Below are 19506 nucleotides of genomic sequence, written 5' to 3' on the forward strand. Positions count from 1 at the left end.
CTATTTCTTCCCGAGAGTTGGCAGTTGGAGTATACATTAGTCTATGGTAGTGCTTCTCAAACCTCAGTATGAATATTAATCACCAAGGGATTGTGTTGAAATACTGACTTTGATTCCAGAGGTCTGGGAAGGGCCTGAGATCCTGCATGATGAACGAGTCACATTGTGCTACAGCTGGTGGTTCACGGCAGCCACTCATGTAGCAAATATTGGTAAACAGATCATATTCTGGCATGCTAACAGAAATCAAGCTCCAGGTCTAAAAGTGTAAGGATGAGACCATGGACCACACAAGTGAGTTCAGTGCTTCTTTTACCTTCGGTGATGGCTCTTATCCATTTTTCTTCTCCCTTCCCCAGCTAGTCCCTGTCCCCGTGCATTAACTCTCACATAGTCTGCTGCACTGAATTTAAACACAACCAGGGAGACCTCATGGCTGGGGGTCATTGAGTTTTCACTGGGGACACCATGGCCTTTCTTTTCAACTTCTAAAATAGCGACCTGCCTCGCCACAGCATGGCGAGTCGCCCTTAAAATGTGTTACAGCTCGACCACCAAAGAGGACATGGTGCTCCCTTTCATGACCTGGACTTCCATCAGCAGTTTTGGATTTCATTAGCTTCATCAGGTTCCTCCTATCCTCTTGGCTCAGAACACAGACTCCACTCAGTGACTCAACAAACATCAGCTGAGAACCCGTTCCACTCTGACCCTGAGCAGGGAGGAGACAGGAGACTATGAAGCATGGTCCCAGGCACGTACTCTACTCGGAGCAAGAGCGTAGCTGTGACAAGAGGGGACAGTGTCGTGTGGGTTTTTGACATCTTGGGTTCGAGTCTGATTATGTCCATGTAGCAGCTGCATGAACTTGTGTAAGAAACTTGTGGTTTCCACACTTGTTTTCTAGTTTCATAACACTACCTACTTCCTAGTTGGTTTGGAGACAGAATGCATAAAGGATTCAGCATGGTCCCTGGCATTTGGTAAGCTCAATAAATGGTACCTCCTATCACTAGCACCCCTTGGCTGGATGTCAGTTCTCTCCCCCCGCCTTGTTTTTCTTTAATTCTATACTAATCAGCCTTATGTTCACCACTCCCAACCCTAAATCCACTCAAACTGGCAATCCACAGCATTGAATATTTGGTCAGGGAGAGAGGTGAAAGGCTTTATATTGTATCCACTTAGCAAACACGTGAAAAAAAAGTCCTTCTTTGACATTTTGTTCTTCAGAGTTCTTCCTGGCTGTGTTGCTCCTGTGGAGCCCCTCACCCTTCCCTCCAGTGCAGGAGAAATTAGCCTTATTAGCTCTGCAACTCTTCCCCTGTTTTAGTCCCTACCCATCCACCCACCCTCCTTGAGATGCAGTATCCTCTGATTGGCACATGCAGGACTTTAGGGACCATCTTCTATCTCTTTGGCTCTCACTTTCTGCCCCAAGTGGCTTATGGAAGTGCTTCTTTTTTAAAAGTCATATATGTGGTAGTTTTTCTGGGAGGGATTCTGGTGAATTTCTCCATATTAGTGCAAGTGGTCTTCAAAGAGGTCATGGAAAATGTGTGTTATGAAAAAGTATGCATGATGTTCATATTTTTGCAAAATAAACTCAACTTTTCATAAACACTATTTTAAAAAATTTATTTTGGAGGTGGTATGGTTGAGAGAAAGAGAGAGAAAGACAGACAGACTGACTTCCCATCATTCTCCAAATGCCCACAGTGGCTAGGGTTGGACTGGCAGGGACTCAAGTACCTGAGCCACCAGCAGTGCCTTCCAGGATCTGCATCAGCAGGAAGCTAGGATCAAGAGCTGAAGCCGGGAATCGAAGTTGGGTACTCCGACATGGGATGTAGGCATCTCACCAATAGGCCAATACCTGACCCCAGTTTTTCTTTGCATCCCATTTTCATGAACTTGTGGACATCCCTTCTTACAGGATGACAACACAGAGATGAGCTGTGATGAGGGGCCTGGGGAAGCACAGAATATTGTGGTGGTGAGTGGGAAGGGGTGGAGCTGAACAGGCAGTCCAGGCTGAGAGGAGCCTTGTGCTTCCTGAGAAGTTCTTACTGAAGGTGATCTTTAAAGAAGCAATATGGTTAGAAGTCCTCTTTTGTTGGGGAGCTAGAGTTTGCAATGGTGTGACCAGGCAGCAGGAGACTGTAACAGCTAGGAGATGGGTTAGCAGCCTGCTGTAGTAAAGGGTTAGTAAATGTGTTCTTAAAATTTATTTATGTTTCACTATATTTAAAAGGCAGGAAGAGATACGGATATAAATAAATGGATAGACAGACAATGAGACAGATATTTTCCATCCTCTGGTTTGCTCCCCAAATTCCTGCAATAGCCAGGGCTGGTCTAGATGAAAGCCAGGAGCTGGGACTCCAACTGGGTCTCCCATGTGGGTGGCAAGGACCCAAGTACTTGGGCCATCAGCTGCTGCCTCCTAAGATGTTAGCAGTCAGTTGGATTGGAAGCGGAGCTGGGACGTGAATCAGACACTCTGGTGCCGAAACAGGCATCCCACGCAGGGATTTAACTGCTGTGCCAAATGCCCTCCCAGTAACAGTTTGTTGACTTACTCTCGGCGTTCACTAAAATTTCCGGGTTTTCACAGTGAAATCCCATTCTATCACATGCTTTCACCAAACTAACTAATGATTACATATTTATTTATTTTTCATTGTGAAAAAGTCTTTATTTTGAGAAAAAAATTTAGTTAAAAAAATTTTAACAAGTTTCACTTAGCAAAATACACCCCAAAGGAAATCACAGTACAAATAAAGTTTTAAGTCAAGGCCTCACCAATTCCTACAGTATTAGTATTGTGTCTCAATTCTCAAAACTAACTTTTAAAGAGCTTAAACTTAACCTAAAAGATTTAAATGAAAATAGAAACTAGAATAAACAAACATGAGAAATGTTTCTCTTTGAATTAGGGATCTAGCACCTTTGAATTTTCCAAAAAAGTACATCTCCCCAAGGTGTTCACTGTGGTGTGGTGTAAAAGATCCATAATTTAACATACTTAAACTACTTTAACTCAGATAACATCACTCGGAAGGATACTACTAAAATGTTAGAGAAAAATGGAAAATAGTTTTAGTTTACTCAATATCACATGCTAGAAGAAAAGTTTGCATGAGAAAACACTGAAGAGATAATTTTTTAATCCAGATTTCACAAACTGATGGTGCAAACGGGTCCCACAGCTTCCTCTAGGGTAATAACTTCTTTTTCACTGCTTGCTGGCTGCCTCTGAAAATTTGATTGAAATTAACTCAAATGCTTCTGCAAAACTAATCATATCCACCCATGCTGTTCTGACCACTATAGCCAGCGCCATAACAACCGCTCACTGACTGGCTCTCCAGGCCACTGTAGGTGGCCTGAGCCGCGGACACCCCCATGCCCTGCATCACCCGGCTGCTGTAGGCCCCGTTGCTGGCCCCCGTTGTGGAATTCAAGAAGAGTTCTATGTATCTGTGCTGCATATTGGCCCTATCTTTCGACATCGCTGCCACAGCTTCTTCGTGGGTGGCAAACTCCACATCAGCTTCGCCCGTCACTCTTCCATCTGGGCCAATCTCAATATGGACTCTCACCGGGTTAAGTGGAGAGAAGCAGTTGTAGATGTCGTTCTCGGTCGCTTTGTATGGCAGCCCTCTCATGTGGACGCAGTGGCCGGTGGTGCTCTGCACTGCGAACTCGCTGTCTCCGTATCTGTGGTCGTACATTCCTGAGAGGCAGTAGCTGAGGTCTCTTCCGAACAGCTCAGTGGTGAAGCCGTAGCCATCGCTGAGGCCACTGTACTCCTCATAGCCCCCATAGCCAGCGCTGTAGGCGCCAGGCCGCTTTCTCTCCAAGCCTGCCTGCTTCACAATGCCAATATACCTCCGGGCTGTGCCAGGCCTGTCATAGGGCCCGGGTCGCTGAACAGACATGAACTTCAGAGGAGGATCTGAGTATGACCTCACTTCTTCCTGACTGCTCTTAAAGACCTCAATATATCTGTGCCCTATTCTCTCCTTGTGCTTCCCTAGCGCCTGCTCTGCTAGCTCCTGAGAGGCAAACTGCACGAAGGCCTCTCCTGCAATCTTGCCCTCGGGGTCCACAGGCAAGGTGATCCTGTTTGGCACGATTTCCAACCCTGAGAAAAACTGAACAATTTTTTCCTTTGTGCATCCAAACGGGAGTCCTCGAAGCCGTCATTAGCGGTGTCAGCGCTGTTTGGACCGCTGTGCTTCAACACCCAATCCATCTCGGTTCCGTGAAACTTGAACGCCTCCATGTACCGGTGCCCCAGGCTTTCCCTGTCTTTTTTCAGGGCCATGTTGACATCATCTTCTGATTCAAGTTCGACAAATGCCTCACCACTCTGCCTGCCTTCTCTAGTGTAGATCAAATGAACGCCTGCGGCCCCATCATGAATTGTGTAGTCGGACAGGAAGTTCTGCACGTCCTCAATAGAGCAGGACCAGGGCAGGCCACGGAGCTTGACCGCAAAGCCTTCACCTCCCTCGCGACCTGGCATCATGGACACTTGACAGGGTAGATGTCAGACAAACTTGGGTGCAAGTTGTCTTTGTATGGCTTAGAGTACCGCCAAGGATACCTTCCGCAGGAGACACCTCTGGTAGGTGACCAGCTGTCCACGAGGAGAGCTGGCCTGATTTCTATTTCATTCAGCAAGAGCGGCTTCCAGTGAAGGACCCCAGATCCCACCTGAGGCTTAGACGTGCAGGGGCTCCAGGGAAACCCCAGGTGCATCTTTTTGTTCTTAACCTTCTTCAGGAAGATGCGGCGCAATCCTGCCTCCATGACACAGCTGGAAGGACGCCTACATATTTATTTATTTATTTTAAAGGAAGAGTTAGGAAGAGAGGCGAGACAGAGAAAAACAAATAGAATCTTCAAATGGTTGGTTCACTCCCTAAACAGCTACAACAGCCAGCACTGGGCCAGGCCGAAGCCAGGAACCAGGAGCCCAGAGCCAGGCACCAGGAGCCAGGAGCAGGTCTCCCACTTGGGTGCAGGGGCCCAAGTACTTGGGTCATGCTCTGCTGCTTTCCCAGGCACATCCACAGGAGCTGGATAGGAAGTGGAGCAGCGGGGACTTGAACTGGTGCCTATATGGGATGTCAGCATTGCAGGTGGTGGCTTAACCTGCTGTGCAACACCAGCCCTTCATCAAATTTAATAAAAAGCTTAAAAAATTTTTGAGAGAAAGAGATTGCTATAGATATACATAGATAGATACAGATGAGAGTATGCTCACATCCACTGGCTCCCTCAAATGCCCACATTTGAGATACATGCATAATTTTTTATAATATGCACTTTTCATGAACTCTTTGAAGATCCCTCAAGTACATGAATATCAAAATGTTTTGCACCGGGGGGGAGGAGGGGCGGCACCATGGCTCACTTGGTTAATCCTCTGTCTGCGGTGCCAGCATCCCATATGGGCGTCAGGTTCTAGTCCCGGTTGCTTCTCTTCCAGTCCAGCTCTCTGCTGTGGTCCGGGAGGGCAGTGGAGGATGGCCCAAGTGCTTGGGCCCTGCACCTGCATGGGAGACCAGGAGAAGCACCTGGCTCCTGGCTTCAGATCGGCACAGGCACCGGCCATAGCGGTCATTTGGGGGGTGAACCAACGGAAGGAAGACCTTTCTCTCTGTCTGTCTCTCACTGTCGATAACTCTGTCAAATAAATTTTTTAAAAAAATTTAAAAAAAATGTTTTGCACCAAAGTAAATTTGTCTTTTAGTTGCACATTCCATGGACTTTTTGAAGGACCATACCAAAAACCATGAGTTCCTGCCAACACCTCCAACTCCAACAGCCCAGGAGTCATTCTAGCTGCCCCTGTCTTAATTTCTCAACTTGTTTTTCCAACAGGGAAAAGCTGACTCTCGTTATTCTCAGTACATTGACTTATTTGCTCAATTCTAGAACACAAATAAAATCATTTCACAATTCTAAAAACTAAAGTACAATTATTTGTAAAAAGTTTTTTTTTTTTTGTCTTTCACCTTAGGATACACAGGCAGAAATACTGTTTTCCAAAGTTATACGAAGGCAAGTTCCTCTCGTCCCCACCCACTTGGTCGTGTTTACATTACACATTTGTAATCCAGCTCAGCCTGGCCTGTTTGTATTCTGTTTGGGCTTGCCTCCATGCTGCTCAACTGTAGGTAGCATCCTGTGCCTCTGACTCAGAGCCACCCACAGAGGCACAGAGAATCTCAGTGCTCCTCCACTCCACCCTCCCCTCCTTTCCACTTTGTTCCCACCCATTCCCCAAAGTTTGCTTTTGGTTTATGCTTACCATATTATTTTTAAAAATGAGCACATTCATATAGATTTTATTTTATGAATGACATATCATTGAATTCACCCTTCAAAATGTACAACTCACTGGGATTTAGTACATTCACAGTGTTGCACAACAATCAGCTCAACCTGGCTTTAGGACATTTTCATCACTTCAAAAACAAACCCCGTGCCCCACGCCTCCTGCTTCCAGACCAGGCAACCACTGATCTACCTCCTGCTTCTGTGGGTTTGCCTGTTCGGGACAATTCACATAAATGAGGCTGCACAAACACGGCTTATTGTGTCTGACTTCCTTCACTTGGCGTACTTTTTCAAGGTCCATGCATGTTATAGCATGTTTCAGTTCTCCATGATTTTTCACGGTTGAATAGCATTCCAATGGTGGATACACCACATCTCGTTTGAACATTCATCAGTGGACAGGGATTTGGCTTGTTTCCACTCTTCGGTTATTGTGAATAAGGCTATGGATATTTATATACAAGTTTTTGTGTGAACGTGTTTTCAGTTCTCTTTAGGTACATACGTAGGAGTGGAGTTACTGGGTCATATGGTAGCTACATTTAACCTTCTGAGAATCTTCCAAACTGTTCTATAAAGTGGCTGCATCATTTTACTTTCCCACAGGCACATAGGTTTCAATTTCCCCACATCCGTGGCAATACTTGTTATTTCCTTTTTAAAAAACTACACTCATTGTGGTGGGTATGAAATGCTGTCTCTGTGACTTGTCTGTATTTCTCTAATGACTAATGATGGTGAGCATTTTTTCATGTGCTTATTGGTCATTTATATATCTTACATGGAGAAATTCTATGTAAACTCTTGGCTCTCTTTGGATTGTCCTTTTATTGCTGAATTGTAATGTTCTTTATATATTTTGGATGTAAGTTTTACCAGATATATGACTTGCAAATGTTTTCTTCTCCCTCCCCACACTCTGTCTTTTTAGTCTCTTGATAAACAAATGCTTTTAATTTGAAGAAATCCAATTTACCCACTGTTTTTTCAGTTGGCGCTCGAGTTTTTTGATGCTAGGACTAAGCAACCATTGCCTAATCCAAGGTGATGAAGAGTTATGCCCATGTTTTCTATTAAGAGTTTTATCATTTTAGCTCTTATGGTCAAGTCTTTGATCTATTTTGAGTTAAACTCTGAATGTGGTGTTAGATACGGATCCAACTTCTTTTGCATGTGAGCAGTTTTCTCATCATTATTTGTTGAAAAAGATGGTTCTTTCATTATAGAATTATCTTGGGCAGTGTTTTGAAAAAAAAAAAAAAAAAGACATTAAAAGTCAGGGATTGGGGCTGGCGCTGTGGCTTAGCAGGTAAAGCCACCGCCTGCAGTGCCAGTATCCCATATGGACACTGGTTTGAGTCCCAGCTGCTCCACTTCTGTGGCCTGGAAAAGCAGTGGAAGATGGCTCAAGTTCTTGGAACACTACACCTGTGTGGGAGACCCGGACGAAGCTCCTGGCTCCTGGCTTCAGATCAGCGCAGCTCACACTGTTGCAGCCATTTGGGGAGTGAACCAGCAGATGGAAGACACACTCTCTCTGCCTCTGCCTCTCTCTAACTCTGCCTTTCAAATAAATAAATAAATCTTAAAAAAAAAAAAGGGGGTCAGGGTTTATTTTGGGACTCTCAATTTTATTCCATTTACCTATGTATTATGTATCCCTAAGCCAGTACCCCACTCATGTGATTACTGTAGTTCTGTTGAGAAATGGGAGTTATCCAACTTTGCTCTTTTTCAAGATTGTTTCAGCCATTCTGGGTTCCCTGTATTTCCATATGAATTTCAGGTTCACTGATTAATTTCTGCAGAAAAGCCAGATCTGTTCTTAATGGTATTACCTCTGTGGATCCATTCGGGGAGTTCTGCCACCTTAACAGAGTCAAGTTTTCAGGCCAGAGCCATGGCACAGGTTAATCTTCCACCTGCGGCGCCGGCATCCCATATGGCCCCCGGTTCTAGTCCCGGCTGCTCCTCTTCTGATCCAGCTCTTTGCTTACGGCCTGGGAAAGCAGAAGATGGCCCAAGTTCTTGGGCCCCTGCACCCACATGGGAGACCAGGAAGAGGCTCCTGACTCCTGGCTTTGGATCAGCACAGCTCTGGCCGTTGCAGCCACTGGGGAGTGAACCAATGGAAGGAAGACCTTTCTCTCTGTCTCTCCCTCTCACTGTCTGTAACTCTACCTCTCAAAAAAAAAAAAAAAAAGTCAAGTTTTCTAATGCTGTTTCATTTATATAGATTTCCTCTCATTTCTTTCAACAGTATCATATAATTTTTATCATGTAAGCTTAACATTTCTTTGGTTAAATTTATTCCTAAGTTTTTTATGTTACTTATTTTTTGATGCAATTGTGATTTTATTGTTATTATTATTTTTTGTAAAACAAACTATTGACTTGTATGATTGTGGAGGCTAACACAACCTACAGACGATGTCCCAGTTTAAGTAGGAAGGCTGGATGCTACAGCAGAACCAGGAAGGGCTGATGTCGCAGCTGGAAGACCATTAATAGATACGTTTATATACTGATCCTGTATCCTGAAACTGTGTCGAACTTATTAGTGCTAACGCTGTGTGTGTGTGCGTGTGTGGATTCCTTAGGACTTTTTATATACAAGGTTATGTCATCTATGAACTGAGGTAGCTCTACTCTTTTCCCCCAGTCTGAAAGCTTTTTGGCTATTTTCCTAATGACCTCACATTTCAGTGTTTTGAGTTCTTCACTGCTATGGATTGAAGGTTCATCCCCTTCAAAACTCACACTGAAATGTAATTGCCATTTTAACAGTATTACAAGGTGAGATCTTTTAAAAAATTTTTTTTGACAGATAGACAGTGAGAGAGACAGAGAAGGGTCTTCCTTCCGTTGGTTCACCCCTAAAATGGCCGCTACAGCCCGCGCCGCACCGATCTGAAGCCAGGAGCCAGGTGCTTCCTCCTGGTCTCCCACGCAGGTGCAGGGCCCAAGCACTTGGGCCATCCTCCACTGCCCTCCCGGGCCACAGCAGAGAGCTGGACTGGAAGAGGAGCAACCAGGACTAGAACCCGGCGCCCATACGGGATGCCAGCACCACAAGTGGAGGATTAGCCAAGTGAGCCAGGGCGCCCGCCCCAAGGTGAGATCTTTAAGAGGTCATTAGAGCGCTGTCCTTATAAATGAGTTAATGCTGTTGTTGTGGGAGTCAATTCATTATAAAGAGGCACTGAGTTCAATCCCCCACCTCAATCTTCAGGTTCCACCATGGGATGATACAGCAAGGCCTTTCCTGTATGCCAGCTCCCACATTTGGGACTTCCCAGCTCCCAGACTCCTGAGCCAATCCATTCTGTTCCTTATAACCTGCCCAGTCTCAGGGTTCTGCTAGAGCAGGAAAAATGGACTAAGGACTAAGACATTCATGTATCAGAGAGATTAGCCCTCTGTCTGTGGCATATTTCTTTTCAGTCTGTCAGTTGTCTTTGGGCTTTGTGTATTTTTTTATATGGAGCTTTTTTTTTTTTTTAAAGATTTATTTATTTATTTGAAAGGCATAGTTATACACAGAGTTAGAGAGAGAGAGGTCTTCCATCTGCTGGTTCACTCCCCAAATGGATGCAACAGCTGGAGCTGCGCCGGTCTGAAGCCAGGAGCCAGGAGTTTCGGGTCTCCAACGTTGCAGGAACCCAAGCACTTGGGCCATCTTCCACTGCTTTCCCTGGCAGCTTAGCAGAGAGCTGTGTTGGCCGTGGAGCAGCTGTTACTAGAACTGGTACCCATATGGGACCCTCGCTCTGGCCCCGTGTATTTTTTTTTTTAATGCCAACAAATTTATCAGTCTTTTATTGTCTCTGGGATTTGAACCATAATTAGAGAACCTTTCCCTACATCAAAGTGAAAGAGGAACTGTAATCCATTTGGAGTTTTTTTATGTATGGTTTGAGGAACGGGTGAATTTTTTTTTTATCACTGCTATCCAGTTGTCCCAGCACCATTTATTAAAAAGTTCGTATTTGTCTCAGTGATCTGAGATGCTATCTTTACCATGTTCTAAATTTCCACATGGCTTTGAGTCTATTTCTGTGTTTTCCATTCTACTCCACTGGTTCGTTGGTGTATTTGTTTCCACGATACTGGCTTTCTAATGTCTTCCCATGTCCAGAAGGGCTAGCTCCCTTGTGATCTTCCGTTTCCAGGGCTTTCTTGCTATTCTTGGATGCTTTTTCTATACAAACTTTTAACCCAAGACCTACTAAATTTTCACATCCACTTGTTAAGCTTCTAAGCTCTGGCCTGTAATTATTTAAAAGTTCAATAAAAATTAACTCGCAGTTTCATTACTGGCTGGCAACATGGGGGCAAAGCGGATGCACAAGGGTTCTCGTCTACATCAACCCACTCCCTGGAGGGACCTCTCTCCACCCGGGGAAGGTCAAACGCCAGCTGGAGCCAGGCTCACTGGCAGCCTCCATTTTCTCACCGTCTGGACAATATGGTGGCATCCTGGGCCTGGAAGGAACCGGGCAGCTTCCTGCGGGTCCTAGGTGCTCCAGAGGCGGGGGGACCTCCTGACCTCGCCGAGTCCGGTTCACGGGCAGCGAACCCACCGACTGCAGAAGGGAGCAGGTGCTCTGTCCCAGGAGGGGGTCTCTGGCCCTTTACGGGAGCCCAGTCCCCCTAGCGCCCAGGGCTGCATGCCGGTACAGGGAGCGCGGCCGGCGGCCCTTCTGCGGGCTGACCGTGAGCCCACGGAGCGGGAACGCGTGGGGGCCCACGGAGCGGGAACGCGGGCGGCCCCGCGGGTCCCGGGTCCAGGCAGGGCCCGGCCGCCATCTGCAGGCCCGGGGCGGGAGGGCGGGGTCGCCAGGCCGGCGGCGCGGAGGAGGGGGCCGGACGAGCCGGAGGCGGGCAGGGGGCGTGGCGCGCCGCGGGCCCGGGGCCGCTCAGCCTGACCCGGGCCCTGACCCTCCGCCCCCGGGGCGGCCAAAGCCGTGGGCACCCGAGGGCGCCCAGGGCGGGACTGCGCCGGAGATGGCGGCGGCGGCGGCTGTGAGCGGCGCCAAGCGGAGCCTGCGGGCTGAGCTGAAGCAGCGTCTGCGGGCCATCAGCGCCGAGGAGCGACTGCGCCAGTCCCGGCTACTGACCCAGAAGGTGCGAGAGCGCGAGGGAGCCGACTCCACCGCGAACCGGCCCCCTCCATGGCGGGCGGCCTTGGGCTGGCGCTTTTGCGCAGGCGCAGTCGGCAGCGCGCGCGCTCACTCCATCCCCTTAGGCCCGGGCACGTTCCCGCCGCGCGCCACGTCGCCGCAGGCACGCGCACGCCCGCCCCCTCCTCAGGCCACGTCGCCGCCGGCACGCGCACGCCCGCCCCCTTCTCAGGCCACGTCGCCGCCGGCACGCGCACGCCCGCCCCCTCCTCAAGCCACGTCGCCGCTGGCACGCGCACGTCCGCCTCCTCCTCAGGCCACGTTCCCGCCGGCGCGCGCACGTCTTATGTATGGGGAAGCTGTGGGCGCGCAATGGCGGGAAGAGTGGAGGAGGCTGAGGGTTGTGGGGAGTGGATGGGAGTGGGTGACCTCCTTCTGGGGTGGACGACACCTGAACGGGGGTGATGGCGGTGCCGAGGCGACAGCAGGGTGACAGGAATTTCTGGTGGAAGTGGGTGACCGCCTGCCCCCTCAGCGAGTCTGAAGATGCGCTCTGAGGAGAGTCCGGTCGGACCAGTGAAGTGTCCAGGAAATGATGCTCTTTCTTTCTTTCTTTTTTTCTTTCTTTCTTTTTTTTTTTTTAGATTTATTTATTTATTTGAGAGGCAGAGTTACAGACAGAGAGAGAGAGAGACAGAGAGAGGTCTTCCATCTGCTGGTTCACTCCCCAAATGGCCGCAATGGTCAGAGTTGCGCCGATCCGAAGCCAGGAGCCAGGAGCTTCTTCCAGGTCTCTCACGTGGGTGCAGGGGCCCAAGGACTGGGCCATCCCCCACTGCTTTCCCAGGCCATGGCAGAGAGCTGGATCAGAAGTGGAGCAGCCGGGACTCGAACCGGTGCCATATGGGATGCCGGCGCTGCAGTAGGAGGCCTACTACCTGACAGCGTCCATCCACCCCATTGTCGAGTTTTATAATACTTAAACTCTGTTCTGTAACTATAATGAGTTTATTGAGTAATAATTGTGGCTGATTTCCAAAATTGAAATTCTAGTCAGCAGTATTTACAGTATTTTTGTTACACGCCACAGGAAACAACCTATTCAGGCTGTAGTTACTGATGGTGAAGGAACCCAGAGCAGTCGGGGTGAGCAGAGCTAGCTTTGTTGAACACACTGAACAGGACTAGCAGGCGGGCAGCCGGTTTCTGCTGCAACATGGACTGCAATCAGCATGTATTTTTGTAGCAAAGGTCCCTTCTTAGTGTGAGCTTTCCCATGATCCAGCAGGTTTTCCCAGGTAGGTGGAACCACTCTGGAACTTTGCCAGTGCCCTGGGGCAACCCTCTACAATAGGTATATAGTATAGTTGAAATTGGACAAGACCCCCTAAAATTTACACTGAAATGTGGCCCCTTAAAGTTCCCTAGAAATGCTATCCAGGGTGCCACATGTACTACTGGAATTTGGAGTGCCATACGATTTCATCACGGGTTTATTACTGAATCCCCAATATTAAAAAGCCCAAGAGGGCTCTTGCCTAATATTTAGAGAATTCTAAATACCGGCACAGATAAACGAGGCAGCATGGTACGTTTTAAGCTTTTGTTTAGTAAGAAAGATGCATAGGAGAGTGAGAGCTTTATTTGAGAGAGGTGAATAGGGGTTCATACTGAGCACCAGGAACCAGCCATGTGGATGAGCATCTAGGCCAGGAAACCTAGAGCACATGGCCCAAAGGCCATGCACCCTGGAGGCATGGGGCTACAGCAAGCCCCTTCCTAGCAAGAGGCCAGAGAAAAAGAGCAGGCCGGGCCACACCTGTATGCCTGCCTACTTCATAGTCACTGTAGAACCAAGTTGTATGGCTGAATATGTAAGAAAAAGATGTATAATTCAGTGTCACTAGATATTTTTGGCTTAGGGAAGGAATGTTTCAAATGTCAATACCAAATTTTTTCTTTTACCCTACAATTACTCAGTCATACCATGTACTACTTTGTTGCTGCTTGTATCACATTCCTTTTTTTTTTTTTAAAGATTTATTTATTTTAATTGAAAGGCAGAGTTACAGAGAGGCAGAGAGAGGAGTCTTCCATCCACTGGTTCACTCCCTAGATGGCCGCAATGGCCGGAGCTGCACCGATCTGAAGCCGGGAACCAGGAGCTTCTTCCGTTTCTCCCATGTGGGTGTAGGGGCCCAAGCACTTGAGCCATCCTCTGCTGCTTTCCCAGGTGCATTAGCAGGGAGCTGGATTGGAAGTGGAGCAACCAGGACTCGAACCGGTGCCCATATGGGATGCCAGTGCTGCAAGCCGGAGCTTTAACCTGCTGTGCCATAGCGCTGGCCCCTGCCAATCAAAATTTTAACCCAGTGATTATCTCTTAGTTCACGATTGCTTCTTCCATTGCAGTATGTTGTGGTTTAGATGCAACTATATTCTTGAGTTTGTCCGAGGAAACTAATTTGAATTTCAGAAAAATTCTGTATTTCCTGAATTATTCCAGTTTCTGCTAGCACACCTTGTTTTTTTATTCCATCCTTCTATTTTGTGTTTTAACTTTTCCAAAATGTTTGATTATCCTTTGTTGTCTGTATGTATTTATGAATGAAGTTATGACCGTCAGTGGGATTTCCTGTGCCATGTGTAGTCCCTTCCAAGGGAGGAATGGATTTCCTTTAGGATTGAATGGGTCTCCTTTAGGAGTGAATCCCTTTAGGATTCCAAGAGAGGAATGGATTCTGCTTGACCTGCGTCGATGCTTTCAGAGTGGTGTGGTCTCCTGGTTTGTCTGCCAGTTCTGTCTCATCCACTTTGTCTTACAGGAATCCGTCAAACCACTGTTTTCTTGGTCTTAGTGCTATAATGGATTTTCTTTTTTTGAATGTCTTTACTGTCACTTAAATGGGGTTTGCAGAAGAAAGTTAAGTGCCTGTGCACAGTCTCACACTGAATTTTAACTCATGTTTGTGGCTGCTTACTCAGCTCTCGATTTTCTAAGAAGACACTTAACTTTCTCATTTATACTTGGGTGCCAGAAGCCGGAGGCCTGCCCAAAGTCTGGGTTTCTCATTCCCATTTGAGGCCTATTAACAGCTTTGTAGCTTTTCAGAACACAGGAGTTAACTTTGTTCCTTAGCATTGACTTGATGTGCTGTATCTACTTAATGTCTGTGTTTCCCTTTTTATTAGGAACAGTTGGCTCTCTGTCCTTGTTATCATTGTGCCAGTCATCAGCTGGCTTTACAGCATCTTTATCTTCTTAGCTTGAGAACAGGCGAGGGCATAAAAAGAAAGCGGAAAAGGGGGAGCTACAGCTGCCTTCTACAACTGGGTAGGTTCTTGAGATGGTTGACAGTTCTGGTAAGCAGAGCTCAGCCCCCCTCTGGCCAGTGAATGGCTCTGCTGAGTAGGGATCCTTCCACCAGGACCCCTGCACCCTTCCATCTCTGGGACCATTTTAATGTTCCTTTGAACAGAAGCATTTCAGAAAACGGGATGGAAATGTTAGCCTAAGAGAGAATTATAAGACATGTTTTCTGCCTCAGGAAACTTACAGACTGGTTAGGGATTCTGCATTTAGGGCACACGAAACAATTAGTGCTCAATACACAATTGAAGTTTCTCTCAATGCCTTAAGGGTTCTGCAGAAGTTAGGAAAAGTTAGGGCTTGAGTGAGGCTTTAAATGGGTCGAGTTTAGGAGTGGAGAAGTCTGGGGCTGGTGCTGTGGCGCAATGGGTTAACGCCCTGGCCTGAAGTGCAGACCATATGGGTGCTGGTTCGAGACCTGGCTGCTCCACTTCCTATCCAGCTCTCTGCTGTGGACTGGGAAAGCAGTAGAAGATGAACCAAGTCCTTGGGCCCCTGCACCCGCATGGGAGACCCAGAAGAAGCTCCTGGCTTTGGATGGGCGCAGCGCCAGCCATTGCAGCCAGTTGGGGAGTGAACCATCGGATGGAGGACCTCTCTCTGTCTCTCTGTCTCTCTCTCTCTGCCTGTCCTCTCTCTGTGTAAATCTGCCTTTCAAATAAATAAATAAATCTTAAAAAAAAAAAAAAAAGAAGAAGTGCCTGACAATGTAAGGATTGGCGAAGTTTGTGGGAGCCAAGGTTGAGAGAGACAATACAGTAAGCCTGTAGGGGAGGAGTGTTAAATGACTGGAGACCACTACCATGGGTACATGGGGAATCAACCCTGGATGACAGCAGCTGGTTTCTATGGCGACTTTTAAATTAGCATGTGTGCTACAAAGGGGTTAAGCAGTCGGAGAAGTAATACATGAGTCCTGAACTGAAAGTCAGGTTTCAGGTCAGGGTGTTGTCTCTAACCCACTCTACCACTTGCCATTTGTATTTGGATGAAGAAGGGAGAAACTGGGAAGGGGGGTTGCTGGCTTTTGAAAGTGTCAGCTTGGAAAATGTCACCGCCCTCGTTTCCCATGCAGGTGATTGCCCACAGGCAGTATCAGGAATCCCAGAGAATCTCCATCTTCCTGAGCATGCCAGATGAAATCGAGACAGAAGAGATCATCAAGGATATCTTCCAGCAAGGCAAAGTCTGCTTTATCCCCCGCTACCGCCTCCAGAGCAATCACATGGATATGGTGAAGCTAGCGTCACCAGACGAAATTTCTTCCCTTCCTAAAACGTCCTGGAATATTCATCAGCCGAGTGAGAGTGACACGCGGGAGGAGGCCTTGGCCACCGGTGAGCATGATGGCGTGAGAGTCCATGCCTTAAGACATTGTCAGGCTGACTTTGCAGCCTTCTGAGCCACCTATTGTGGCTGGGTCAGCGGAAGCTGCTTTTCCTGTAGGGACGAATGTGTATTTCATTTCTGTTACATGATACCCACGTGCCCAGGCTGTGCATTGACGCCCTGTGTGAGCTGTGAAGTGTATAAACAGCAGTAGGTACCGAGACGTCGTCTTCTCGTGGACTCTTGCCCTAAGCCTGAGGGCCTGAGGGCTGAGCAGTGCATTTTCCCTAACGTCCCCATTTCTCGTGGTTCATGTTGTAGTCTAATGAGTGCATTATTGATGCTAATGAATATTTATACCACCAGATCTGTCAGTACCTTCTGGACCTCTCATCTTAGATGTCACATAGGTGTCTCAAATGCAGCCTGCCACCCTCCACCCTGACTACCATGTCCCTCTCAGTGGGAATCACCACCAGCTCTCCAGCTGACTAGGCCAGAGACCCCCCAGGGCACCTGCAACTCCTGGCTTCTCTTGTGCCCTCCATTGGGTCAGTGCCAAGTCCTGATGCTTGTACTTCCTGATCATTATCGAATGTGTCCACTCTCTTAGGCCCGTTGCAATCTAAGCAGCCACCCCATCTTGCCTGAGTGATCATGATGTCCTCGCCATCGCTCTTCCTGTCTGTGTCTTGCGTCCTCCCCTTCTGTCAATCCATTGTCTACGTAGGAATAGAGCAAGCGTCCTAAGACATCAACCTGATCCTTTCCCACCACTGTTGAAGGGCCCAGCCCTGCTCGGCGTTCTGCTTTCATGGCCTTCTTTTTTTTTTTTTTTTTTTTTTGAGATTTATTCATTTATTTGAAAGGTAGAGTTACAGAGAGGTAGAGGCAGAGAGAGAGAGAGAGAGGTCTTCCATCTGCTGGTTCACTCCCCCAGATGACTGCAACAGTCTGAGCTGCACCAATCCGAAGCCAGGAGCCAGGAGCCTCTTCCAGGTCTCCTAAGCAGGTGCAGGGCCCGAGCACTGGGCCATCGTCCACTACCTTCCCAGGCCACAGCAGAGAGCTGGATCGGAAGTGGAACAGCCGATTCTGGAACCACAGCACCAGTCCCTGCTTTCATGTCCTTCTACTCCCTACCTCATGGGCAAAGGTGCAGCCCTCTTAGTGTCTCCCAGGTTCCTAAATGTACTTGCCTTCTGCCCTACTGGGTCTTTTTCATATTGTTCTCTGGCCAGTAATCACTTGGGACAGCTTTTCCATTATCAGCTCATCCAAGAGCTGCAGGCGGAACAAGCTCAGTGCTCCTTTCTAATCCGGTGCCTCCCGCCTGTCTCCGAGGTACATGACCAAGACCTAAGTGGCTGCAAGGCAGCCCCAGTGGGACTTTGCCGTCTTCTCCCAATTTCTGGTCCTTCCAACAGGACACAGCAGCTGACATAACGTCAGTGTGATAGGGTGGGAGGGCACACAGCAGTAGAGACTGTCTACTTGGCTACTCTGACTTTCCCTGCAGGAGTTATTAAGCCAGCCTGGCTTTGTTAGAGGCTTGGACACCAAAAAGTACCTTCACATCTACATCTCTTGTGGCCTGTAAATGTAGAGCAGGTGGATGTTAGCATTGTAAAACTCTGTCACATCTTGAAGGGGACAGACTGCAGCATTTTTTTAAAAATTTATTTGATTTATTTATTTTATTTGAAAGGCAGAATCACAGAGAGAGGGGAGAGAGGGAAAGGCAGAAAGTAGTCTTCCATCTGCTGGTTCACTCCCCATGTGACTGCACCAGCCAGGGCTGGGCCAGGCTGAAGCCAGGAGCCAGGAGCTTCATCCAGGTCTCTCATCTGGACCATCTTCTGCTGCTTTCCCAGGTGCATTAGCAGGGAGCTGGATCGGAAGCAGAACAGCCTATATGAACCAGTTAATGCCCATATGGGATGCCGGTGGCAGTTTAACCTGCTACACCACAGCACCAGCCCCAGACTGCAAGCACTGAGAGGGGGCTGGCGCTGTGGTATAGTGGGCTAAGCCTCTGCTTGTGGTGATGGCATCACATATGGGCACTGGTTTGTGTCCCAGCTGCTCCTCTTCTGATCCAACTCTGTGCTGTAGTCTGGGAAAGCAGAGGAAGATGGCCCAGATGCTTGGGTCCCTACACCTGCGTGGGAAACCCAGAAGCAGCTCCTGGATCCTGGCTTCGGATTGGCTCAGCTCCAGCCATTGTGGCCATTTGGGGAGTGAACCAGCAGATGGAAGACCTTTCTCTTTGTTTCTCCCTCTGCCTGTAACTCTGCCTTTCAAATAAATAAATCAATCTTAAAAGAAAAAACAAAGATATTTAGAGGACAGATTGTCTTGGGAGTGTCTTTGCCTTGTGGATAAGGAAAGGAGACAGTTGTAGGCTCTGAAGTTGCTCAGATTTTAGTGCAGCTGCTTCCTCTGCCTGGTGATCTTAGGGTCACAGTCGTTCCCAATTCTGGTTGACTCTTTGGGACAGCAGCTGCAGGGCCTGCATCATCTCCTGCGACTTCCCACTAAACTCTGCACCATCTCCTCCAGGAATTAGCGCTGCTTCAGGGAAAATCCCATCCTATAGCTCTGCCCCAGCACAGTATCGTCTTCAGACGGAGCTAACGCTGTCCACTCTGCTCGCTCTTGCTTGTGTGCTGGGTCTGTTGGGTACAGCCATGGGAAGGGTGAGGAAGAACATGGTCTTTCCTCGTGACTCCTTGGTTGAGAAGTCACTGAGCAAAATCACGTGTGTGGTTTTTATAAAGCACAGTACTTGGCGCATAGGGGTCACTCAGCAAATGGTAATGGTTCTGAATTTTAACGAAGGAGGGCAGGATGACTTATTTATTTATTTATTTATTTGACAGGCAGAGTGGATAGTGAGCGAGAGACAGAGAGAAAGGTCTTCCTTTTTGCCGTTGGTTCACCCTCCAATGGCCGCTGCATCATGCTGATCCGAAGCCAGGAGCCAGGCGCTTCTCCCGGTCTCCCATGCGGGTGCAGGGCCTAAGGACTTGGGCTATCCTCCACTGCCCTCCCGGGCCATGGCAGAGAGCTGGCCTGGAAGAGGGGCAACCGGGATAGAATCCGGCGCCCCAACCGGGACTAGAACCCGGTGTGCCGGCGCCACTAGGCGGAGGATTAGCCTGTTAAGCCACGGCGCCGGCCAGGATGACTTAAATGATAAACTCGCCATAGGGAAGGGTTCGACGTTGGGCTCATTTCCAGCAGACATTTTCTGAGCTTTGTCTCGGTGTTTTAAGTCTGGAAAGATAAGGTCCTGGACTTGTAGGGACTCACACTCTCGCCAGT

General features: G+C 48.1%; 2 protein-coding genes across 2 annotated transcripts in view; one reads left to right on the top strand and one right to left on the bottom strand.

The window, feature by feature from the left end:
• Positions 1–2721: 2721 nt before the first annotated feature.
• Positions 2722–4706, bottom strand: LOC133770340 (heterogeneous nuclear ribonucleoprotein F-like). Its single transcript, XM_062206355.1, is given in 2 exon segments — positions 2722–4201; positions 4204–4706. Coding segments are annotated over 2 exon segments (1236 nt in total). The 5' UTR covers positions 4538–4706; the 3' UTR covers positions 2722–3299.
• A 6573-nt stretch (positions 4707–11279) lies between these two features.
• The window catches only part of MTHFS (methenyltetrahydrofolate synthetase), a 54198-nt gene continuing 45971 nt past the window's right edge, over positions 11280–19506 (top strand). The window contains exons 1-2 of the mRNA XM_062206356.1: positions 11280–11484; positions 15926–16187. Coding sequence (XP_062062340.1) covers positions 11365–11484; positions 15926–16187 — 382 coding nt within the window. The 5' untranslated portion in view covers positions 11280–11364. The remainder of the gene's footprint in view (positions 11485–15925; positions 16188–19506) is intronic.

This window comes from Lepus europaeus, chromosome 11 (assembly GCF_033115175.1).
Source record: "Lepus europaeus isolate LE1 chromosome 11, mLepTim1.pri, whole genome shotgun sequence".
Lineage (NCBI taxonomy): Eukaryota > Metazoa > Chordata > Mammalia > Lagomorpha > Leporidae > Lepus > Lepus europaeus.